Source organism: Pygocentrus nattereri, chromosome 15 (assembly GCF_015220715.1).
Source record: "Pygocentrus nattereri isolate fPygNat1 chromosome 15, fPygNat1.pri, whole genome shotgun sequence".
Classification (NCBI taxonomy): domain Eukaryota; kingdom Metazoa; phylum Chordata; class Actinopteri; order Characiformes; family Serrasalmidae; genus Pygocentrus; species Pygocentrus nattereri.
The window spans coordinates 6,239,282-6,258,852 of record NC_051225.1 but is presented as its reverse complement, the minus strand read 5'-3'; the positions used below and the strand labels follow the sequence as shown (position 1 = coordinate 6,258,852).

The following is a 19,571-nucleotide window of genomic DNA, read 5'->3' as shown; positions in this document are numbered from 1 at the left end:
AAATTCTATCCTAGTTGCAAGGGCAGAAATAAAGATAAAATAATTGGGGTCCTGAATTAACTTTTGAAAGTTCCTTCTGTTTGACGGTTGGATATATTTGCTTATATGAAGAGCAATAATGATGAAAAGTCAAAATGTGTTGTTCTGGAACCCTTAATAAGACCGTCCCACCATCTCCTGCAGCACATCAGCATGTCTGAATATGCCTGTGTGTGGTTCAGGAGGCTTGGGAAGATAGATGCATTCCTTTCTATAGCATTCACAAGTAAGACAGTCAACATGGCAGCCAAGGCTCTGGAAGCTCTGATGATTTGCCTGATGATAAAGGGCCACTGCGCAGGTAAGATCATTGATCTTCTTCCACACATTCCACACATGATTTTGGTTTTAGGGTCTGTTGGCAGTGGGACAGGGTGTTTAGGAGGAAAACCTGGAGGTCGTCTTTTGGCCTCTACTGAAACTGGAGCAGCTAGCGTAAGAAGACCTGCCTGAACATGCCTTTCACAGGGTAACGTGTATTTGGCCTACTCTAGTTTATGCATTGTTCTCTGTATGCAGTAAGGACTAAAACAATACATCCAGTGTTTCTAGTGTGTTTGTATCACTATATTGCTGCAGTACCAGCCTCTAGTCTTTTGGGAAGGCTTTACAGTAGATGTTGGAACATTGCTGTGAGGATTTGATGACGTTTAGCATTCAGTGAACGCATTATTGAGGTTGAATACTGATGTTGGATGATTAGTACTGGCACCCGAACTCATCCCAAAGGTATTGGATGAAGCTCCATCACTCCAATGAATGCAATACTGTTCCACAGCACATTGCCCTCTACACACACTTGCTCCTGGCCATGGTAACCTTAGGCTCATATGCAGTTGCTCCAAAACACCCTATTTTTTGGTCTGTGCTGTTCTATGAAGATTCCATCCATCCATCCGTCATCTTCCGCTTCTCCGGGGTTCGGGTTGCGGGGGCAGCATCCTAAGCAATGAGGCCCAGACCCCCCTTTCCCCAGCCACTTCCACTAGCTCTCCGGGGAGGATTCCGAGGTGCTCCCAGGCCAGCTGGGCAATATAGTCATGTCAGCGTGTCCTGGGTCTTCCCCGGGGTCTCCTCCCTGGTGGACTTGCCTGTGACACCTCACGAGGGAGGCGTCCAGGAGGCATCCTAACCAGATGCCCGAACCACCTCAACTGGCTCCTCTCGACGTGGAGAAGCAGCGGCTCTACTTTGAGTCCCTCCCGGATGACCAAACTTCTCACCCTATCTCTAAGGGAGAGCCTAGACACCCTGCGGAGGAAACTCATTTCGGCCGCTTGTATTCGCAATCTCATTCTTTTGGTCATTACCCAAAGCTCATGACCATAGGTGAGGGTGGGAACATAGATCGACCGGTAAATCGAGTGCTAACACCCTGAAACTGAGCTATAGCATGGTGGCCAAGGTCATACAGCGCTTTTCCAGGACATGTTCCACTCCGAACAGGCCTCGCCAGGGTCGACCAAAGAAGTTTGGTCCACGTGCTCAGCGTCATCCAGAGGCTGGCTTCAAAAAATAGATGCATGAGTGCTGCCAGCATTGCTGCAGAGGTTAAAGAAGTGGGAGGTCAGCCTGTTAGTGCTCAGACCATATGCGTAGATCGACCAGTAAATCTTGCCTTATGGCTCAGCTCTTTCTTTACCACAACAGACCGGTAAAGAGCCCGCATCACTGCTGACCCAGCACCAATCCACCTGTCAATCTCCCGCTCCCTTGTACCATCACTCGTGGTTCTATGAAGATTATACAAGCTATTTGAACTCCTGTGTCAGCAAGTGGTGCATCTTAAATTTAATTGTTAAGCATTTCTGCACAATTTCTATTTATTTGTTTAACACATTGGGGACAAAATGAAACAAAATTGAAAATGTGACTTTGCAAAAAGTAATTATGCATTAACTTTGACTAGAGGTGCCCAAACTTTTGCATACAGCTGTATATTGCATTATGTAACAATATTTACTGCAACCAAGAAGCTGGAATAACCCAAACACGCTACATTTAGAAAGATGCTGGGATGATTTTTTATTCAGCGTTTCCAGAGTTTCTACACATTGTCAGATGCTCAAAACAAACTATTTTTTCCAACTATTCTAGAGGATCTGGAGGACATTTGGAAGTTCTTAAAGTACTACGAGTGCCTCTCCTATGACAAAAATGCCGTACTACAGCAGCACCAGAGAGTGAAACGGCATCTCCAGCCCCAAAAGCAGGAGTTGCAGTTGGACTTTGAGGCTTTTCACAGGTGCTTTTCCATCACACTCTTCAGACAATGAAGTGTTCTATAAGATCAAACTACTGTTGATTTGGTAATAAAAAATCAAGCGCTGCTTTTACAGGGCTTTCCACTTACGGCTTAAGCAAGACTATGGTGGATTTACAGATGATTTCAAGGTCCACTCTGGAAATGAGTCGTGGACAGGAGATCTCTCTCACATTTACTCAGGAGTGCTGGAAGGTAAAGATAAAATTCCCACTCTATTTACAATGAATGAGAACTTATGAAGTTACAAGATCAACAGACATAATTCTGTCTTGATGCTCATTTATAATGATACGATACTGTAACTATCATGTTGTCTTATCATAAGATTGTTTAGTAGCTGAGTAATGCCATAACATGACTAACTTCATAGCTAAATATTGTAGGGCTCTTACTGAGTCACTGACTGACTGACTGACTGACAGACATCCTTTTTTGAATTGCACATGCACAAGTATCACTTGAGACAATCAGCAGATACACACTATACACTGAATTAAACAAGGTCAGACAAAAACAACAAAAGCTTTTCCTGTAACAGGTACAGTAACACAGCCGTGAGTACTATATGTTCATTTGAGCTCAGGTTATGCCTAACTTGCTGTGTTATTTAGTAATATTTAACTTATTCTGGTGAGGATAAAGTCATCATGCGGAAGTACATGACCACTAGCACACCTGAATATGAGCCGTATTTTCATGTGTTGACTGTTATTTTTAGAAGTACCTTTTTGTAAATAGTTTGCCAAAGTAACATTAGCTAGCTATAATGCTACTGCCCTTGGCATATATGATAGCAACTTAGATAATGGGCGGGTTTTGTGTACTCTTTTTATTTTTATTTCTATTTGTGTACTCTGAAGAGAACATGTAAAAGTCGATTGTATTAATGTGTGACCCTGGGTATCTGTAGACTCATTAGGAATGATCATAGAGTCTGACAGAGTCTGTTATCGTGTTAAATCTGCTACTGTGCAAACTTAGAACTCAATACAGAACTAGCTAAATATGTGTCAAGCATTCATTCATGAAACAGCAGTAGACTCAGTATGCCAAGATTCAGAAATCAATCAAATTATTAACCAAATCCACAAAGTGATAGATTTATTTGATCGTTTATGACATGGGATACTGACAGCATAGTGGATAACATCCTACTATAAAAGAGTTCAAATGCAATCAAAGCCATTGTGAAGTACACTCACCGGGCACTTTATTAGGTACAATAATGTTAACACAATTAGCTAATCAGTCAATCACGTGGCCACAATTCACTGCCTTTAGGCATGTAGAGGTGGTCAAGGCTGCTTGCTGAAGTGCAGACCGAGCATCAGAACGGGGAAGAAAGGGGATTCAAGGGACTTTGAACGTGGCGTGGTTGTTGGTGCCAGACGGGCTGGTCTGAGTATTTCAGAAACTGCTGATCTACTGGGATTTTCACACACAACCATCTCTAGGGTTTACAGAGAACGGTCCGAAAAAGAGGAAATATCCAGTGAGCGGTCAGTTGTGTGGACGAAAATGCCTTGTTGATGTGAGAGGTCAGAGGAGAATGGGCAGACTGGTTCCAGATGATAGAAAGGCAACAGGAACTCAAATAACCAACCAAAATCTCTGAGGAACATTTCCAACACCTTGTTGAAAGTCTGCCACGAAGAACACACACACATCTTTCACAATTTAATATCGCCATAACATTTCTTAAACAAGTCAGTTGTATTTGCTAGTCATTATTATTTATTTGAAACTGATTGATTTATGATTTCAGTATGAAGCTAAACCCTGTTCTGTTCCATCTCTTAGATGAGAGCAACTCTTCATGCCAGGGTTCCATCCTTGATGGCCAGTTTGAAGGTTCCATCCAAACCTCCAATGGCACCTTCTATGTTGAATCTGTGCAGAAATACACCAACAAACAGTCGGATCATCACTCCATCATCTATCACGAGGAAGATGTCGGTGAGTGATGAGCATTTATTTCTTCACTCTTAAACACTGGAGAAACAGAGATTTTTATACACACATGGTCACACTGCTGGAATGTTATGAGAACTGAGAGAAGAGGGCAAAACAAATTCCTGCACAAGCAATAAATAAATTGAAATCTGTTCAGAGCAAGCGGGTCAGATGTTTTCATAGCCTAGAGGGAATTTTTGTGAATACTTTTTCATCGTTTTATGAAACAAGGAATTCATGAAACAAAGAGCAAAGTGTACAAAGTGCTGACCAGCGAAAGAAGAAACATTTTCTCTACAGGGAACACTGGAGAGAATATTAACACACTTCTACACATTTTAATGCACAATTACTGCAAGACACATTTTCAAAATCTATTTATTTGTGTAGTTTGTGCTTATTTGCTGAGAAAAGTGTAAATATTTGAATAAACAAAATGTATAGAGTATATATATATATAGTGATTTTCTGGATGTTAGTGTGTTTGTGTGTTTGTTTAACAATTTCCAAGCCTCTCCTCAAGGAAGCCCAGTATTACAGTATTATATGTAGTTATGTATATGTAGTGGCGCCTGTGAAGGAGTCAAGGAAAAATATGGACTCAAGAAATTCTTGTTACTTTTTATTGTTTTTCTGTTTATTTGAATTATGAATACGACTTTATTCTAATGTATATTGTGATAAACTCACTGCTGAGGTAAATTGTTAAAAATTTGCTTAGATGCCTAAAAGTTTTGCACAATACTATATATATATATATATATATATATATATATGTGTGTGTGTGTGTGTGTGTGTGTGTATGTATATGTGTGTGTGTGTGTGTGTGTGTGTATGTATGCATACAACCCCAATTCCAATGAAGTTGGGACGTTGTGTAAAACATAAATAAAAACAGAATACGATGATTTGCAAATCCTTTTCAACCTACATTCAATTGAATACACTACAACGACAAGATATTTAATGTTCAAATAGATAAACATCATTTTTTTTTGCAAATATTCACTCATTTTGAATTTGATGCCTGCAACACATTCTAAAGAAGTTGGGACAGGGGCAACAAAACACTGGGAAAGTTGAGGAATGCTCAAAAAACACCTGTTTGGAACTTTCCTCAGGTGAACAGGTTAATTGGAAACAGGTGAGTGTCATGATTGGGTATAAAGGGAGCATCCCTGAAAGGCTCAGTCGTTCACAAGCAAGGACGGGCGAGGTTCACCACTTTGTGAACAACTGCGTGAGCAAATAGTCCAACAGTTTAAGAACAACGTTTCTTACGTGCAATTGCAAGGAATTGAAGGAATTCATCATCTACAGTCCATAATATCATCAAAAGATCAGAGAATCTGGAGAAATCTCTGCAAGTAAGCGGCAAGGCAGAAAACCAACATTGAATGCCCGTGACCTTCGATCCCTCAGGCAGCACTGCATTAAAAACCGACATCATTCTGTAACGGATATTCCCACATGGGCTCAGGAACACTTCAGAAAACCACTGTCAGTGAACACAGTTCGTCGCTCCATCTACAAGTGCAAGTTAAAACTCTGCCATGCAAAGCGAAGCCGTATATCAACAACACCCAGAAACGCCGCCGGCTTCTCTGGGCCCGAGCTCATCTGAGATGGACTGATGCAAAGTGGAAAAGTGTCCTGTGGTCAGCAAGACAATGCCAGCCACATTATGCACGTGTTACAACAGCGTGGCTTCGTAGTAAAAGAGCGCGGGTACTAGACTGGCCTGCCTGCAGTCCAGACCTGTCTCCCATTGAAAATGTGTGGCGCATTATGAAGCGCAAAATACAACAATGGAGACCCCGGACTGCTGAGCAACTGAAGTTGTACCTCAAGCAAGAATGGGAAAGAATTCCACCTACAAAGCTTCAACAATTAGTGTCCTCAGTTCCCAAACGCTTATTGAGTGTTGTTAAAAGGAAAGGTGATGTAACACAGTGGTAAACACGCCCCTGTCCCAACTTCTTTGGAACGTGTTGCAGGCATCAAATTCAAAATGAGTGAATATTTGCAAAAAACAATAAAATTTATCCGTTTGAACATTAAATATCTTGTCTTTGTAGTGTATTCAATTGAATATAAGTTGAAAAGGATTTGCAAATCATCGTATTCTGTTTTCATTTATGTTTTACACAACGTCCCAACTTCATTGGAATTGGGGTTGTATATAAGAAACACGTGGGTTTTACCATTATAATATAGGTCCTTAAATATATGTAACACTGCATTTATGGGGACAGATGACACCACGTCCTTAGATTGTATAAAAACGTGTATGTTTTGGTGCTCGCGTGTCTGTGTTTATCTCGGCCCCCCGTGACTCAAACAGCAGAAGATACACTGTGGGCTATATGACTGTATAGCTGAAGGTAAACAGTGAAGGTAAACAATCTGAGAGGTGAGTGTGTACATGTGTGAGTGTGTATGTGTGCTCCCACAGACGGTCATGTGATCGCAGTCACACCACCACACAGCCGTGAAGGTTACCCTGGGGCATTTCCCATGTTTACAGAACCCATGTTACTTATTCATACACTCTTAAAAGAGACTCTTCCGCAAGGGTTCTTTAGTAAAGGCAGTGGTTCTATGTAGAACCATGAACACTTAAAGAATCACTTGCGTGCTTAAATGGTTCTTTGCATAGCGAAATGGTTCTTCAACTTGATAAAGAATGTGTTTATGGTTCTATACAGAACTTTTTTTTTTTTTTAAAAGGCTTCTATGTAGTACCAAAAAGGGGTCTTCTTTTGTTACGGGCCTGACATCATATCAGTAGAAGAACACTTTTTGGTGCTATATAGGACCATTTTGAAAATGTTCCCGTGTAGAACCATATACAACCTATTCAATATCAATCTGAAAAAACAGTTTATGATGCAATTTAAGCTGCTCTATCTAGAACCATTGTTTTTACTAAAGAACCCTTGAAAAGCCTTTTATTACCTACACTCTTAAAAAAGATGGTTCTTCAAGGGTTCTTTAGTAAAGAAAATGGCTCTATGTAGTACCATAAACACTCAGAGAACCCTTTTCATGATAAAAGGGTTCTTTGCATTGTGAAGTGGTTGTTCAGATTGATGGAGAATGTGCTGTAGATGGTTCTATATAGAACATTTTTGAAAGGGGTTCTACAAAAAGGGTTCCACTATTGTTACAAGCCAAAGAACCTTTGCTAACAGTGAAGAGCTCCTGATTAAGCCCATATTATCTACCTCTGGTCATCAAATCTTGTTTGCTTTTGCACCAATTTTTTGGTGTACATTGTTTTAAGGTGCTACATAAAGGACTGTATCATATCTGAAAAGAATGGCTGTATAAATATATATATATATATATAGCTCGCTTTCCTAGGCTGGGTTGCACCAACAAGTAGTAAGTCTTAAATGGGTTTAAATTAAAGTTTTAAATTAAACTATTAAACTTGTTGGACAAAAACCTGGATTAAAAGTAAATCTAATTGAATGTATTTCTACATTATTAGCTTTTATGACAAATCTCAGCCCTTAAAAGCCTTGGATTTACCAGTCTAACCCTCTCCACCTCATAACTAGCACCATTCTTTGTCCTCCACAGTGAATGAGGATATTGGAAACACATGATGCTGCTATCTACGTATGTCCTTGAACTGAATTGCCTGCCAAAACAAAAAAAAACCTGGGTAGAAAACGCTGGGTTCTGTTCTATCTAGAAGGACCAGAGCTGGATGGCCCAGCTGCTGCTGGGATTCGATTAGGTTTCACACTTGACTGCCTCATGGAAATGCCCAATCAGCGCATTCACGGCCTGCGCCAAATTCCCGTCAAGGATGGACGCAAACTCTAAAAATATTTCTACCGCCCGCTGCTTGCCACGCTCCTCCTGGTTCACAGCATTCTACATTGCTTTATTTGTTTGAAAGTGATCCTGCTGTTTCCATCTAGGCTTAGTGCTCAAAGTGGCCAAGAAAAACAAGCAATAATCATGACAGTCTGAAGCCCAGTGGACACCGAGCCAAAATGATTTACATTGTTTGAGCGGGAAAACTAACAAGCTAATTGAGTGTGAATGGGGGCTAACATTTTGTACTTTTCTAGGTTGTACAATTGGTCTAGAAATGCTCTAGATTAATATGATTGGGAAGAACATTCTAGAAAAGTGTAAATAGAAGAGACCGTGCTAAAATGGCGTAAATGGGAGAGAACATTGTAAAGCAGGGAATGTGTTATCACACCCTGATGTTATTCACGATAACACACCACCTCGAGTGTTCTATTGCTTTTTTACAACAGTTAAAAGTTAAGAGTTTCTTAGTAAGAAATTAATAAACTGGGCAACGAACACGGCGTTTAATATGTTTGGATGTTCGCAGTTCCTTCCACCAAATTATAGTTCCTTAACAAGCAGCTTGTTGACCAAATCGGCTGGCAGTCAAATGTGATTCTAAAAGTATCCATTTTCTGTTTGTGGCAAAATAAGAAGTAAAAACGTTCATTTTGCTTGAGTTGCTTAGCAGAGTGATACGGTGATTGTGAAAAACCTGTGATGTCATTGGGTGAGTGGTAGGGTTAGGGTGACTTTCTAGTGGGCCAAATTAACTGTCCTCACAGGTCAACTGTTTTAGACACTTTCAACCATCACACACAAACATGACACATCAACCCAGAGTTTGGGTAGTATTTGTTGGGGAATGGTGGATTGATGTATCAAAATCTGATCTAAAACGACATTGCCCATAATCACAGACTGCGTATAGATGAAAGCTCCTGAGCTACAGTAGTGAACCATGACCATTAAAGCCAGGACATCATCCTAGCTAGCACTCCTATGGGATTCTTGTAGTATCTTAGCACTAACACCAACCCACATTAATATTCCTGATAGTTTAAACACATATTTATAAAGGAAAATACTACAAAGACAAAATATCAAATGTTGAAGTTTCGTTGTTCTTTAAAAAAATATATATGCCAATTTTGATGCCAACAACATGTTCAAAAAAGTTGGGACAGGGGCCTGTTTACCACTGTATTTCATCACCTCTTCTTTTAACAGCACTCTGTAAGCATTTGGGAACCGAAGAGGCCAATTACTATAGTTTTGAAAGTGAAATGTTTTCCCATTCTTGCTAAAGATAGGATTTCAGCTGCTCAACAGTTCAGGCTCTCCTTTGTCATATTTTTCATTTCTTAATGCACCAAATGTTCTCAGTGGGTGACCGATCTAGACTGCAGGAAGGTCAGTTTAGCATCTGGACTCTTTAATACAGAGCCTTGCTGTTATAATATGTGCAGAATGTGGTTTGAAAAAAGCAAGGCCTTCACTGAAAAAGATGTAGTCTGGATGGCAGCATATGTTGCCAAAACATGTATAGATCATTCAGCATTAATGGTGCCTTCACAGATGTGTAAGTCATTCATGCCATGTGTACTTATGTCCCCCCCATACCATCATGAATACTTGGTTGGTTAGTGTAGTGGTTAACACCTCTGCCTTCTACGCTGTAGACTGGGATTCAATCCCCACCTGGGTAAGCACGCTACACTATACCAATAAGAGTCCTTGGGCAAGACTCCTAACACCACCTTGGCCTACCTGTGTAAAATGATCAAATTGTAAGTCGCTCTGGATAAGAGCGTCTGCTAAATGCCGTAAATGTAATGAATACTTGCTTTTGAACTGATAACAAGCTGAGTGGTTTTTAGCCTGGAGGCCACAGTCTTGAAAAGAATTTCAAATGTTGATTCGTCCGCCCAGAGAAGGTGGCAGCATTTCTGGGTCGTGTTTATATATGGCTTTTTCTTTGTGTTTTAGAGTTTTAACTTGCATTTATGGATGCAGCGTCGAACTGTGTTCACAGTCAGTGATTTTCAGAAGTGTTCCTGAGCCCATGCAGTGATTTCCAATACAGAATCATGTCTGTTTTAATGCAGTGCCGTCTGAGGACCCCAAGATCACAGCCAGCCAGTATTAGTTTTTGGTCTTGTCCCTTGCATACAGAGATTTCTCCAGATGCTCTGAATCTTTTAATGTTCTGTAGATGATGAAAAGTAGAAGTTCTTTGCTATTTTATGTTGAGAAACGTTATTCTTGAATTGTTGCACTATTTGATTGTGCAGTCTTCACAGTGTGATGACTTTACTTCTTTACTTCCGAAAGACGCAGCCTCTCTGAGATGCTCTTTTATGCCCAATTATGTTACTGACCTGTTGTTAATCAACCACCAGATGTTTTTTTTTTAGCAATACATAACTTTACTAGCTTTTTGTTGCTCCCGTCCCAACTTTGGAATGTGTTGTTGGCATCAAATTCAAAATGCCAAATATTTTTCCAAAAATAATAGAATTTCTCAATTTCAACATTCGATATGTTGTCTTTGTACTATTTTCAATTAAATGTAGGGTTTGAATGATTTGCACATCATTATATTTTGCACAGCATCCCAACTTTTTTGGAAATGGGCTTGTACATAAAAATGACTTTTTATTACATAGAAATGACTAGAATATCTCTGAAGGGTGAGCACCAGAAGTCCATTCTCCAATATTATGTGAAATGGGAGTGTCGCTCAAGTACAGCTTGGCCTCTTCCAGCTGACTAAACAACTGCAGTAATGATAAGAATTTACAACCATGAGTCAGGCTTGTTGCTTCACTCACCACTCTACAAGAAACTGCTCTCTAATTTGTTAGTGGTGCTAGCCATCTATTGTAATTAGTTTTCTCTTCTGTTCATACATTTTTTTTTGCATTCTTCCACAAAATACCATATTTCCTTATTGTTTCTTGCCCTACATGTCCAAAACTATCCAGACAGCCCTTCTAATTAGTGAATTCTGATACTTAGGCTGCACATGAGGCACCATGGGGTAAAAAGCCCCCCAGAATCAGACTGTGGAGCAGTGGAACTGCATTCTCTGGATAGATCTCCATTGAAAAACCTATTGATGAGTCAGAGTGGCAGAACTAATCATCCAACATCAATACCTGACCTTAATTCTCCCGTGGCTGCAATCAGACCCTTACAGCAATATTCTGGCATCTAGAAAATAATAATAATGTGTGCAGTGGTCCTTTTGGAGTATGCTGGGAAATGATATAGAGCTGTGTTCCCTGAAGTGGCGAGACCTGGCTTGTGACTGGCTAAATCCATTCCACTGTTGCTTCTAGGCAACAAACATTGCTGCAAATTGTCATAACAACAAAAAAATTATATTGAATGTTTAAAATGAGGTTTAAATGTGCCCATTAAGAGACAGTATGACGAAGTACATGCTTTTTATTGACTTACTGAAACTCCCTTTGTTGTTAACCCTATCACTGTCTTTAAATATGTATAACGTTACTGTAAAGTGAGAAAAATGAGTTTGTTGCCCTGAGGTAACATCATGCAATAGAGGGTTAATATCCTTCATTCCAGAAAAAATGCTGGAAACATTTGGACATATAGTGTATGTTTCTTCTTCTCCTTGCATCACAGGACAGTAAGTCAGCTCTTGTTTCTGCCACATCTTGTCTAACTGCTCATGAACGCTCAGCGCCTGTGAGTTTGTGTGGTATTACATTGAACTACATAATGCTCAATGGATGAATGAAGGGCCAGTAAAATGTGTGCGTTTGATGGAAGCTGGGTCTAATATCAAATCAGATTTCTCACCTCTCAGCTGTTCAAATGGGATCATAACAGCTTTGATGTGTTTAGGTGCAACTTTCACCAGAACAATGCACTCAAATCCTTTGAATTTTATAGTGTTCCTTACTAACCGTTAGTTTTTTAAAGGAAATAAGCACATGGTTGCTTTTAATTTCCGCTGCTGGCCTGTGCAGACTGTGTAGAGATTAGTCAAGCCAAACTTTGATTGTTTGCCTCGGTCTCCACATGCACGAGTACTTGGAAGAAAAGCGAATGCAGCTTTAATCCACAGTCTGGAAGTAATTTTATGAATGGGTCAATGGCCGTCTTTAACCCTCGTCCAACTCACATGCATGTCACAGGTCCAGGACCAGCTTCACGAGGCTGGCTTGCTCAGATTATTGTGAGTAAACTGTTACACCTATCAGTTACGATGGTGGCATTCCTATTGGCTCACTGCTGTAGGCCAGGATGGTGTGACCCAGTGAAACTGCCCATCTCTATAAACTGTCTGCTGCAAAAGGAACATCATGACATTGCACTTCTGCCAACTTGAGGCCTTTTGTGCCATTTATCTTTAACCACATTGCTATAGAGAAGAACCATCTGACTGCTGCAATGCATTAGGAAAATTTTATGTAACCCAACCTACAGCACGTAACCCAACCTACAGCACTCTGAACACTTTTTATGCTCTTACATGACCAAGATTACTAATATTTTCATGCAGCCTAAAAAAGATGCTTCTCCAAGGGTTTTTAGTAAAGACAGTGCTTCTATATAGAACCATGGACACTCAAAGAACAATTTTCATGATTCAATTCTTCAGGCTGATGCAGAATGTATATGGTTCTATGTAGAACCTTTTTAAAACGGTAGAAGAACATATAAAAAAGATTCTGTATAGAACCACGTTCTACGTCAGTGTGAAGAACCATTTCACCATGCAAAGAATCGTTTTTATGATGAAATTGTTCTTTGCATGTTCATAGTCATATATAGAGTCATTGTCTTTACTAAGGCTAGTTGTAAGAAATACTAAATCTGGGAAATTAGTTCAAAGCAAAATCAATTTCATATGGTTCTATGTTGATTGAACCTGACACGCTTTTCAACCTAAATGCATGAAAATATACTCATTAAGAGACCCTTATTAGTCCCACAATGGGGAAATTTCACCCCCGCATTTAACCCATCCGTGAAGTGAAACACCACATACACTCTAGTGAGCACACACACACACAAGGGGGCAGTGAGCACACTTGCCCAGAGCGGTGGGCAGCCCAATCCGCAGCGGAAGGGAGCAGTTGGGGGTTAGGTGTCTTGCTCAAGGACACCTCAGTCATGTCCTGTCAGCTCTGGGGATCGAACTGGCAACCTTCCAGTCACGAGGCTGGTTCCCTAACCTCCAGCCCATGACTGCCCCGAGGAGTTAATGTTAAGCATAATCAGTCCATCCACCATCCACAAGTAAATATCTTATGTGGTGTGAAGGTTGTCCAGCTGGTCACTTGTCTAGTAGTAATTGGAGTAGGATGAGTGCAGAGTGTTTGTGGAACGGGGAACAGAACAGGTGCCCAAAATTCACACCATGACGAAAAATCACCCCATGTGGTGTGGTTGCGTGCTCCAGTGGTGCCTTTTTTTGTCCTGCTCCTTTTGGCAAATCATCTCTAATCCCTCAAGGTTATGAAGATCCTCCTTATTTTTTTCAATGGGATTCAAATCAGGAGATTAGCCAGGACATGCAAGCACCTACACCTTTTTTCTTGAGTTCCTTTGGCTGCATGTTTGGGGTTGTTGTCATGTTGAAACATCCATCTTCTCCCATCTCTTGGCTGTTGAGATTAAATTCTCCTCTAATATCTCTTGATGCATCACTCCATTCATGTTTCCTTCAGTGACGTGCAATGACCCAGTACCATTCCCCCACCTTTGTACTTCACTGTGGGTGTTCTTGGCGACACATGCAACACTTTTCTCTTAGACTTTTTTCTCTTAGACAAGGATTTCGTCAAAATTTTTGATGTGCATCTTGTGTGGGGGGGGGGTAGAGACAATTGTGGTGCAGTTTGTTGCCTGTTGTTTGCTTGGTAATTGGTGTTCCTAGCTTATAGGCAGATCTTTCATGCTTGGTCCACTGCTAAGCACTTTGATTGTTAGTATTGAGCTGGTGCAGATTAGGAACTGGAACTGATCTGCATGTTATGGTAAGCACATACACAGTGCTAAAGGAAATTACATGTAAAGTCATTTATCTAGCAGAAAGCATTTATTTGTTCAGAAACATTAGAAAAAATACCAATAAACAACACATTCTGATTTGAAGTGAATTTGATAGCCTAAATATTTCCAAAACTCTCCTCGAGGGAGTCTAGCATTTACAGTAACCATCCAACATCTAGTTTATCTAATCAGTCCTTGTTACTTGGAAACAGATTTCAGGCAAATGCAGATCTGAAAATAGGTCGGGTTTAATCTTTGCCAGAGGGAAAACCAGAATTGCAGTCAATACACAGTCCAAGTAGTGAAAACACTGATCCAACAAGAGAGGCGACAGTACAAAAAGGACAAGGCAAAAACTCAAGTAACGTGAAGACAAAGCAAAGGTTGAAAAACACAAGGCAGCAAACATCAACAAACCGATCAGGAGATCACAGTGATACAATGATCCTATTCTAAGCCCAGGCTTAAATACTACCAAGTATGATCATATGATCTAGTCCACAGGTGATGAGTGTTAGTAGTCTGGGGATTGTGAATGCTGATAGGAGCACTGTGCTTGGCAATCAATCATGTGAGTCTCCTGTGACTCCTGGGAAATGGAGTCCAGACTCGTGTCCGCTGAATGCGTGACAGTCCTAAATTAACCCCTTAAAAGCCCAGGCTTACTACATACTAAGGCTTATTATTCAGCAACTACAGGGACTTCAATGCAAGGTGGCTGAGCTTTTTCTTGTATTAAAGACATGTGTAATAAAACTGGGCCTGCCTTTGGGCCCCGGCTGTTTAAAGGGGTTAAATCATTGGCTGATGATAGAATTCAACAAATCCATGCATGGATTGCAGTGAGAAGTGAGTGGGCATGCTCATGAATGAAGCCTATGTTCTTCCAACTCTATTCTTCTTAACCAAGACATCAATAACTTTTGCAATGTGTTTCTGCAGCCCTCCTTGTGGTACTGCTGTTGGAATGGAAGTTAGCTCTGATATTTTTGTTTAATAAAATCATATGAAGTGATTTTCTTCATAACTTCATAATGTGGTAAGATTAACTAGGACACTGTTGGTTCTCTGTGTGTGAAATGCTGTGACTCTGTGTTGAGCTGCTAGTGAGCAATGTGGGCTGAAAGGAGAGGTTTGAGGACCCCCTGCTGTGAAAACCTCTCCACAAAGATGGTTGTACTAAGATAAAGCAGACAGTGAGTGCATATTAACATGTTAACATGCACTTAACGATCTCATAACTGCAGAAAATCCGATTTTGTCAGTAATCTGATCAATTCGTTTACATGCTCTTGAGTAATCAGATAATGGGGAAATTCCATGTCTACATGATTCAGACAGTAATCAGATTTCTGCTTTGCAACCAGCCAATAAACTCACAGAAGAAGACGCGACGTAAACGCAATGTAAAACTTAAATGCTATGCAGTGGCTTTTTATTTTTAATATTGCGCCACTTTAACTGAAAAAAAATGAACATTCTTCATCTAGAAGATGAGATATTTAAATCCTTCATTTCATCAAGCATGTAGTCGGTTTCAGCGTCGCTCCAAAAGTGTTTTGCTTCCATTTCCCGGCAACACTGCTTGTTCATTTCTGGTACCGTGGTCTGTTTCACACAGAATGAGAAATAAGAAAGAAATCAGAGTAAGAGTTCACATGCACTGAGAAATCTGATAACCAGCCTCTTTATCAGATTTTTTTTTTTAACAGGATTTCAAGACCTTACTCTGATCTAAGAAATCTAGACGGAATACATGTGTGTGAATGAGAGGGAGGCAGGTGGAAAGGTGAAGATGCAAGGAGTAGAGGTCGTAAAGGTGGATGACTTCAAATATCTTGGGTCAACCATCCAAAGCAATGGACAGTGTAGAAAAGAGGTGTAGAAGAGGGTGCAGGCAGGATGGAGTGGGTGGAGACGGGTGTCAGGGCTGATGTGTGACAGAAGGATAGCAGCAAGAGTGAAAGGGAAGGTTTACAAGACAGTAGTGCGTCCTGCTATGATGTTTGGTTTGGAGACTGTGGCTCTGTCTAAAAGACAGGAGGCTGAGCTGGAGGTGGCGGAGATGAAGATGCTGAGATTTTCGTTGGGAGTGACAAGGATGGACAAGATTAGAAATGAGCAGATCAGAGGGACAGTGAAGGTGGAGCAGTTTGGAGATAAAGCCAGAGAGGCCAGGTTGAGATGGTTTGGATGTGTGTTGAGGAGGAATAGTGGATATATTGGGCAAAGAATGTTGGAGATGGAGCTGCCGGGTAGAAGGAGAAGAGGTAGACCTCAGAGAAGGTTTATGGATGTAGTAAAGGTGGACATGGAGATGGTTGGTGTGAAAGTAGAGGAGGCAGTGGATAGGGCAAGATGAGGGCAGATGATCCGCTGTGGCGACCCCTAAAGGGAGCAGCCGAAAGAAGAAGAAGAAGACTCTGATCTAAGAAATCAGAGTGTGCTGTTTACATGCCCCTTTGAAAAATCATATAACTGCAGAAATCAGATTATATTCTAATTGGATTATTGACTGCATGTAAAGATGCCCAGTCTTTAAACACAATAAAAACACTTTTATGAATGTTGATTTGAAGCTCTCCTACAAAATCTCAAATCCAGCTCTCTTCTAATTTTGTAAATCATGCACATTTCCATCAAAACATCTTCCAAACATCTTCCAACTTTACTGAAGAACGAAAGTGCATAGCTCTACTGAGGGAGCTCTAAAACAGGCAGAAATTAGTTTGGAGGCAAGACATAAACAACAAGCTAGTGGGCTACACGATGCAAAGCAGTGAGATTTCAAATGCATGCTTATGTAAAAATGATGTGAAGACACACTTTTTGTAAAGTTAAATGTCATTTATTTGTTTATTTGTTTATTTATTTATGCGACCATGCACACAGGAAATAAATAAATAAACATTCCCAACTTGTACCACAAAGAAACTTTCACTAGCTAAAAAGTGTATTCTGGAAAAAGAGTTTTAAACACAGCTTTTCCTCGCTTTGCAGTGAAGCAGTACAGCTTTGTCTCACACACTGAGTATTATTGTCTATTTTGCATTTGTGTTCACAATATGATATCATACATCTCTAAAACATGAACAGAACAAGAGCAAGATGAAAGAGTTGGCTGTATTTTCTTCACTTTCTGAGATATTTTTGCTCTGTTTTTGGTTCAACTTTTAAGCCTGGGGTAGAGTTCATAAAAAGACTGCAGTTATGTTCTTCGAGGATTTAAGGCCAGTCTGGAGCATGGAACCCCTCAGCGTCTGCCCAGTTCTGAAACCCTTCTTCCGCAGTCAAAAGACCTCTGCCAGCGTCCCTCAGGGCTTCTGGTATCCAGTTGAGAAAGCATTTGCGAAGGATTTTAACACTGAAATGAACCAGAGGTCAAGGAGAACACTTTAACACAACCTTGAGTGTGTTTCTTTTTGTTCTGCTAGACTGATCCAGTCTTAAAGAGAGTGGAGCTGTGGACTGTGTTTCCTTGTGGTCACTCTGTCATGCAGAAATGCAGATCAAACACTTTATAATGTTCGGTTTCGCCTTTGTTAAGAACTTTCTTACAACAGTTTCTTTACAACAGCTCAGCAGGAAGAGTGGGTCTGCTCCTAATTAGTGACCTGTCCTGCATCCTCTTGCTAACTTTGAAATTGGTGGCAACAAGTATCCGGTTTTTAAAACGTGGTGCCAGTGGAGATGACGCTTGTGTACTTTGTATATGTTTGTGTGCAGATGAGTCTCTCCTGGGAGGCGTCGGCCGTGCTGGTTTCTGCGGGTCAGCCCGGCTTCAGAGCCTCATCCAAAGCCTCAGACAGGTCAGACGTGACATCACCTCCACTTCCTCCCATTTGTCTTGGCTCAGTCTGTCCAGACCAGTCCAGTTACTCTGTTCCAGTCCTGTGACTCCACTCCCTTCCTGGGTGTACTCTTAGCTATAAATACAGGGTTAATCTGACCGCATCAGGAAATCATTCTGAAATCAGGAAATGACTTCAGTCGAGAAGAGTTTTACGTTTAATATACATTACACAGATATTTATATGTCATTTATAGGCAGGCGACAAAACATTGTGTCGTATCATATCGAATTGTATCATAGCGTATTATAGCATTATATCTCATGGCTTATGTGTAGGTTTGTGGCTGGGTCACTACAGCTTTTGTTTAATGAAATACAATACTTACATCATGCTTTAAGAACCTGAAAATGCAAACATTACCATATTGAGACATCGCTGTATTGTATCGAATCAAATTTATCAAAATATCAGGTCTTAACGACATAGTCAATTACATAGTTAGTTACATAGTGAAGTCTATTTACATTTATTCTATATGTATCCTACATGGCCTGTGAGAGTAATTTCATTTTCTGTTCATTTTAGCCCAATTCACAATGCGCTGCACTACAATCACCAGCATGCACTGCTGCCTAATGTATGTTATGTAATGTAGCCTATTATAATGCGCATAATGTTGTGTACTGGAGCCTATTTATAGCTCAGGTTGAAGCACAAAATGTTTTTTACAGTCAAATAAAAATGCACCTTCTCTGGCCCTACAGGTTTGTAGAGGTTTTTAATTTGCCCCTTTTAGTGGTTGAGTATGACACCCTGATCTATATCGACAAGTTCAATCTGAATGCCTTTTTCGCTTGTGTTTCAAGGCCAAAAATATCAAGAAGAAGGTAAATATAAATTTTTTTCTGTAAAATAAAAGCGTACACCAACTTTTCATCAAATTCAGATTCAAACTAACATGGACTGAAAGTGTAGAATGTGCACTTGCAGCACAAACGGTCTGTTTCTTTGAATGAAATTATTAAACAAAATATAAGAAGAGGGTTGCTTGGCATATATACAATAAAAGATTCAGGAGGATTAACATATTAGAGGGACCGTAGCATGAACAACTAAATATTCCTGGCTTCTTTGAAATAAAAGTTTGATGTAGTATGTAAAGTTTTGAAACGAACCATTCCCTGCCCACTCCGTGAGGTCCACATAGGGAACGGAAGCTACCAAGACAGACTGTTTTGGATTTTTTAGTTTTGTGATGTCATTAGACCCAGTAAAAAACCTTTCACAATGCATCTACATGTATCCAACTGTTCAGCTGACAGCAGGTGAGCTCCAACCGTTCAAGTTGAAGTTATAAGGAGTTTTTCAGCCTAGACTGCTTTTTCAACAAGCCACGATACAGCACACAGCAGACATTTACATATCATTGCTATGAGAACAAAGCCACCGAAATCTCCAAAATATTAACTTTACAGGAGAAAGATAAATCATTCTTTACTTTTAATGTAAGTCAATGGAACCAGACCTCTTTACAAGTAATTTTGGGCTGTTTCTTTTGGTCCAATCATTATGAAATTCACACACGATGTAAAGAGCAACATGCATTTTCAATTTATGTCAAAAACTAAAAATTGAGAAGATACAAGATTTTTGGCTCGACAGCAGTGATA

At 40.3% G+C, this 19,571-nt stretch overlaps 1 protein-coding gene across 1 annotated transcript in view; it reads left to right on the top strand.

The window, feature by feature from the left end:
• Positions 1–257: 257 nt before the first annotated feature.
• The window catches only part of si:ch1073-396h14.1 (disintegrin and metalloproteinase domain-containing protein 10), a 54,837-nt gene continuing 35,523 nt past the window's right edge, over positions 258–19,571 (top strand). Inside the window, exons 1-5 of the mRNA XM_037545085.1 lie at positions 258–340; positions 2,137–2,284; positions 2,379–2,497; positions 4,106–4,261; positions 17,834–17,916. Of these exons, the coding sequence (XP_037400982.1) occupies positions 280–340; positions 2,137–2,284; positions 2,379–2,497; positions 4,106–4,261; positions 17,834–17,916 (567 nt within the window). The 5' untranslated portion in view covers positions 258–279. The remainder of the gene's footprint in view (positions 341–2,136; positions 2,285–2,378; positions 2,498–4,105; positions 4,262–17,833; positions 17,917–19,571) is intronic.